Source organism: Electrophorus electricus, chromosome 15 (assembly GCF_041902795.1).
Source record: "Electrophorus electricus isolate QZ-2024a chromosome 15, ASM4190279v1, whole genome shotgun sequence".
Lineage (NCBI taxonomy): Eukaryota > Metazoa > Chordata > Actinopteri > Gymnotiformes > Gymnotidae > Electrophorus > Electrophorus electricus.
In genome coordinates, this window is record NC_137511.1 from 3,215,680 (window position 1) to 3,222,145 (window position 6,466).

General features: G+C 42.6%; 1 protein-coding gene across 1 annotated transcript; it reads right to left on the minus strand.

The window, feature by feature from the left end:
- Positions 1–944: 944 nt before the first annotated feature.
- nptx2b (neuronal pentraxin IIb) lies at positions 945–5,100 on the minus strand. The gene is made up of 5 exons (XM_027013469.3): positions 4,248–5,100; positions 3,124–3,343; positions 2,686–2,930; positions 2,348–2,527; positions 945–1,852 (listed from the first exon to the last, which is right to left on the minus strand). The coding sequence occupies exons 1-5, from the start codon at positions 4,665–4,667 to the stop codon at positions 1,613–1,615; spliced, it is 1,305 nt and encodes a 434-aa protein (XP_026869270.1). The 5' UTR covers positions 4,668–5,100; the 3' UTR covers positions 945–1,612.
- Between the last annotated feature and the right edge of the window lie 1,366 nt (positions 5,101–6,466).

A 6,466-nucleotide genomic window follows, 5' to 3' on the forward strand; every position in this document is an offset into this window, starting at 1 on the left:
AGGATCTGATCAAAAGGAATCATGTGGTCAATGAAAAGGGCCAAGGACCCATGCATGTGGTGTGTCTTGTGAAGCAGTATCAATGGCAGGCATGATTTCCCAAGGACAGAAGACTAAAATCTGTTAGTAATACGGAATATGAGCCAGCTAAAGAGTGGCTGTAATATCAATAGCAGACAGACAGGGAATGACTTTGTCATGGTTTACAGTATCAAATGCAGAGCTTGAACCTGAAGATTTCTTTTGATTTTGTAAGATGTCGTCTTTCTCATGCTGTTACACCAAGGTGGAAAAAATATCTCGTAATAAAGTTATGCTTTTAAAGGCTGTGCCACTGCTTTTCAGCATAACTCTGATATCGTTGGCATGTATATTAAAAATAACAATAAAATTACATTACAATGTAAAGTTTCTAGTAATATGAGGGCTTGCCTTTACCTAGGTCTTATTTAAAATTTGAGTTATTTTCTATACTACTTTCTATAAATAGTTTTGTTTATGACATTTCTTCTTGTTTATATTTTTTTCCTATCCTAGCATACTGCGGTACAAGACTTCAGTTGAGACTCAAGAGTTTTTTTTAAATAAGCGTGCTGGCTGTTAGATTGAACTTGCATTTCCCTCCCAGACAGGGCCATTTTTAATATCTATTCATCTTAGTAATGCCTTGGAATTATGAGCCTTTGTCTTGGGCCCTTTATGTCTGACTAATGCCTGCAAGGCTACATATCACCTAACGTCAAGTGGCCTGCATTACCCTAGCTGGACATCTAATGGCATAAGTATTTCTAAAATAGGATGTAAAAAACAGAACAGCCATTGCAAATTATACTTCAGAAAATAAGTAAAATCTCAGTGGCGCTATCTTTGTTGCATTGGATGAAAGATGTAAAACATGTCAGCTTATATCAAATCTGCAAATGTACAATCAAGTGGTGATTTTAAGACAGCTTTATTGTTAAGAAACGTTGATAATTTTACTTATTGGCAAACAGTCTTATTAGCAATTTAAGCATACCTTTAAAATGACTGGCACTACTGAAACGGGTAGCACGTTACAACAAAGCTCTATTACAGATTAAAAAAAATATCACGTCATAAATACAGAACTACAGTAATAATACATTATCTGGTGGAAAAATATAATAAACGTGAGCAGATAAAGTAAATTATTTCTGCTCTGCATATGTGCAATGCTGATTTGGTAGAGTAATTTGTTGCCTAGGTACAACAGACTGAATAAGATTCTGTAACTGAGCTAAAGGAAAAAGTGTTTCAACTTTATCATGCATTTATAGGAAATCTTAATGCTTTTAAATAAAATAAATAAATGACTCTGCTACAGTGAAATGTAATACAACAATCCAACATAATTCAGAAAGGACATTAGAAAAACAACAAGGCTAGCAATTACCCTGTTCCACTGGAACTAGAGTGCCTCTCTGCAAACTATCCCCCGAAGATCAGTAGGTGATCTGTCACAAATACTCCAAATAGATCAACTAAACACACTGGGTTCTGCATGATGGATTTGAGAATTTAGTACAAGCAAAGAAACCCAGCGTGTCTCTCTGAACGTCAAGCAGCTCATATGTTTTCTTTTGTTCCGAGTTCACAGTGGTGTCCAGTTGTCATAGAGCATATCTTCACAAATCTCGTGGGGCATCTTGGAGGCACCACCGAACACATCCACGTTGCTGTTGTCCCAGGCAACGATGTTGCCAGGCAAATAGGTGGAACAGTTGGCCATGGAGCTGATGTCCGTGTACCTCAGGACACGGTCCCACATGTTGAAGTGGCACAGCTCACCGACGAAGGCCTGGACAGCGTCAAAGCGCCCCCCCACTGCGTCCTATGGAGGCCATGAATGACGGGCCTCGTAAAAAATATCGACCGATGCTTTTGCTCACTCCCAAGTGATGCCTGGCCCCACACCCCTGCAGTGGTTAAGTACGAGCTAAAACCTGGAGCACAGTGCTACCCAAACTGAAGCTGCATATTCACTGTATGTTTGCAGGCTAAATATATTTTCTTCTTTCCCACATCGTCTTGATTCAAAGGGTGACGTTAAATTAAAAGCACTACACATAATTTGACATTAAATGTCAAGATCAAGCAATATTATTTAATGTTTTGGGGTATGATGGGAACATCTGAGTTGAGCAAATAGAAATACATGGGGCCTAGAACACAGCAAAATCACCAAACCCTTCAGGATGCAACAATAAATAAATAATAATAAACTATGTGAGTGCTGCTGTGACTACCAAAGAGTTACTAACATCCATTTTTTAATGAGTCAGAGATTTTGGTGATTTTCCTAAAACACTGCTTCCGCCGTTCTCACCTGTTCCTGGCCCAGGATGATGACTCCTCCAGGTTTGATGGGGTGCCATGAGGCCAGGTACTCCCCTGTACCCAGCCTCTGGCCGTCCTGGTAGGCCTCCCATACTCCGTCTCTGGTAGTCCAGGTGATGCAGATGTGGTGCCACTTCCCATCACCCAGAGACAGCGGCAACTCTGCCACCTCCACAGGGACAAAACAGTGACACCTTACCCATCTCGACTGCTGCGCGTGTGTGAATAATAACAGATCTGGAGCCGTACAGTGTTGCGGAACGTTTCACTGTCTTCATTAAGCATGAATGCACTCGCGGGAAATTGTATCAAGACGATTATGTTTACCTTGTTGTTGATGAGCAATTCCATAGGATTTTGGCTCCATTCGATCAGCACGATCTCGTTGGCCTGCCCAGGGACCCCGTAGGAGAAGGGGGTTCCGATGCCAGAGCTGGCACTAGACCTGAGCCACATGCACACGGTGAAGGCATACATTTCTGGCAGGCTTTTCTTCACTCGTCCAAAAAGGTAGTTCCTGCGCAGGGGGAAGGAAAGTTTGAAGCCCTCGGGGGACTTGAATCTGGCATTACCTGCAAGCCCAAGGGTGTGAATTAGTAATGGATCACATCAGGTGGGAAGCATGCATTTTTTTCTTTCTGGCTCACAACAAAAGAGGTTTTAGCTCTTTCAGTACCATAGACACGCTTTCCTCTAAAGCACAAGAGAGACGGGTGCCGCGCGTAGGGGCCGCACGCGACCTGCAGAGTAAATGGGCGGCAGTACCTTTCTCCAGCTCTGAGATCCTGTTCACGAGGGAGTCGAGGGTGTTCTCCGTGTGCTGGCGGTGGGCCGCAGTCTCATTGTACAGCTGCGCTTTCTCTGCCTCCAGCTCCTGGTCCTTCTTCAGCAGCTGCTTCTCCAGCTCCGTGAGCCGGCGCTGAAGGAGTCCTTGCAGCGCACTGGGGAACTGCGCCCCGGAGAGGTTGGCCCGCATCTGCTGTTGCTGTGAACAAGCCGTTATGCTACATTTAGATTACATTTGACAGCATTTGGCAAGCCAGGGTGATCTTGTCCAGGGAGAATTACACAAGAGCTTTGATGGCGCTTGGAAGACTTATCCTGGCACAAAAAGTTCAGTTTAAAGCCCAGCTAGACGTGGCAGTCAATGCAAATGCATAAATGCATAGAGAGGGTTTATTTTAACTACATAAATGTTTATAACTACATAAATGTTTATATGTTTAGCCATGCAGTAAAATAAACTGTGGGCACAATAATAATAATGTCCTGATTTTGCAATACATTGTGGCCACAATATATTATTCTTTATATACAGGAGCTGTATTGAATAAGGTGAAGTAAACAAACACACATACAGGTTTTTAAAGTCCAAATCAAGACAATGACACTGTTGTCTGACAATAATTTTGTTTTGTAATATTTGATGTTAGACAATATGAGGCCCTATGTCATCATATATGGTATGACCATGATGTTTTGCCAATATAACGGGCAAAGCTGAAGATATGAACAAGCGTACATAAATATACGGGAGGCGCTGCGACAGGGACGTACGACCTGAGCGAAAGGATTTGATCAGACTAATTCTGCCTCACTAGGCATCACAGTGAAAATACTAACATGATCTTTTTAAGTTTTGGGTTTTTTTTGTTTTTTTTTAAACATGACTTTGGAGTACTGGATTGCAAATATGCAGTCTGATGGACAGATATTTAATTGGCATTAGACACTTTGTTCACTAATTATAGTGGCATAAGTACCTTTGTGGAAGGGTATATTGTATAGCATGAAGTAGACTACTGTATATTTAGCTACTGGTTGTTACTATATAATTAAGCTATTAGTCCTGTGACAAAACTCACAGATGATAGTGACCATCCTCTTACCTCTAGATTTTGTAAGCGTTCTTTCAAACTCAGCATAGTCTTCGTCAGGACGTCAATAGTTTCGTTTGGGTCGCTGGGAACGTCATCCATTGTTTGGTTATTTTTTCGCCACGTCGTGAAATTGTTTCCTGCAGGCTTACATCGAGAGATTTTGTTTGTCAGTTCTTTTATGGTGTTCATCTGACTGACAATCGTCTTCTTTTGCTGTCCCACTGTTTGTCGCAACTGGGTAACGGTGCTCCTCAGTTCCTCCTGTTGCGCTGCGCTTTTAACTGACGCTGACTGTATCGGACAGCTCGTCTCTTCCTCGATGGGGACAGCCGTACACAGAAAATACTTTCCTTGGTTTTCCTGTCCGTGCACAACGTTTACACACGTGAACGTGAAGACGCACATCAGTCCAACTAAAGGACTCCGCATTTTTTTTTTATAATGAGAGTAAAACGTGACGGAATAGATAAAGATAAACGAGTCAAAAATCAGGTTCTTTTCCCTTTCCTTAGCGAAACTACATCATCACGTAAATCACTGGACGGAGTGGATTTCTTCACTCAGCGACCGCGTGTTTGTCTACAGCTGCTGGCGCAACTTTCCCCGCTGAGCCTGAGCATCGCGCGTGCGGTGGCGCGCGAAGTGGTGCTGAACGGACAGCTACCGACGGACTGAAGCCTCGCGGACACAGAGGGGTCGGGCCACGTCACGGGATCTCTACGTGCGGAGAAAATATCTAAATGTAATATTAACGTTAATTTACAAATAAATACAAGATGAAGAGAACATGAGCCAAAAACCAAAAAAACGCTGATCATAAATAAAACAGGCCGACATAAAAGTCATGAGGTGGACAAAAACACTTTGACCTCTGTGAACAACACTTCAGATTTTTATTGACCAATAAGAAGTTTGTGGCAGTGACTCATTGTTTGTAATTACTGGTTAATAAAAAAAGAATGAGAGCTTTGTTTTAACCTACAGGTCTGACAGGCTGATCTATCTTTTGTTACGATACTGTAAAATGATCACATTCTTCATCTGAAGTCAACTTTGCTTGGCTGTCATCTGAGTGATTTAATGTCAAATTCTGACCATGCACTCTTTGTAGTTTTGTTAAATCTACTGTTACCAAAGTGATAGCAAATGCAACAACAACAACTGTTTTGTCAAAGCTTTGCACATTAACAGTGGAGTAACAGTATATTGCCCACAGCCTGGCTATCTGCAGTGGTCACTGCAGTGAAAGGTGATCTCAAACCCAGGCTGTTGTCCAGGATTACAATGCTGCACTTAAGGCTAAATTAGTTCATTATAGCAGAGGCAGTAGGCGTTGTCATATTTGTAGGCTAACACAAAAGTTAATCTGATTTTGTATGCACAACTAGTACTTGCAATCATAATTAATGACCGGCTCTTATAAAACCCTTATTGGTAAACAAAAACTTGAAGTCAGTGCAGTCTTTTTCTCCACCCCATATATGTATTCCTTCTTGTTGCTTTTTCACAGGTACACTGGCATTCCTTGGACTTTCCTATTTACCTGTGTTCTCCTGACATTATTCATCAGTGACTGACTGTTATTGGTAGAAAGCCCTAGGCCACGCCTAGCCTCCCTGCTCCACAGCTCGTGATCCCGTCTAGTTTATATGGCCCAAAGGTACAGCCCGTTCTATCCATTACGGTTGTGGTCCCCAGAATGTTCCCTAGGTTAATGGTTACAGTGTTCATCCTCAGCCTACTTCTCCCTCCTGGCCTTTATGGTTCCCAGTTCCAGTCTTGTGTCAAACCACAGCTTCAATATTCCCGCTATAGATGCTCCCTCCTGCTATAGATGATCAGGACATCAAGGCACACCCCTGCGCCATGAACAGGAAAGCTTGCCCTTTGACACAGCTTGTAGCCCTTGTTGTTGTCGTTCAGAAATGTATACAACAGCGCAGCCACGCAGAGGTTTCTGAAGCTCTGCAGTCATTCCGTGTGGATCATTCGCGCCAGTGTTTCACTGACTCATTCCAAGCCAGAGCATGATATTCTCTGGTGAATTTGACATCGGACAGTGGTAAGACAGTAACAGCCCATCAGTCCTACAGAAACCTCCAACTGAAGCATTAGCCACAAGTTCTGTTTATGTCCTGGACACATGGCATGTCTTGGAATTGTATCAGCGCACAGCAGGGTAGAAGTATCACCCTGGTTTCATAGGTTAAGCCCTGGGCCATTGTTGT

Coding starts and splice junctions, on each gene's coding strand:
- nptx2b (XM_027013469.3), bottom strand. CDS start 4,667: ATGCGGAGTCCTTTAGTTGGACTGATGTGCGTCTTCACGTTCACGTGT. Junction 3,344..4,247: donor AACGCTTACAAAATCTAGAG/GTAAGAGGATGG, acceptor GCTTGTTCACAG/CAACAGCAGATGCGGGCCAA. Junction 2,931..3,123: donor GATCTCAGAGCTGGAGAAAG/GTACTGCCGCCC, acceptor TTGGGCTTGCAG/GTAATGCCAGATTCAAGTCC.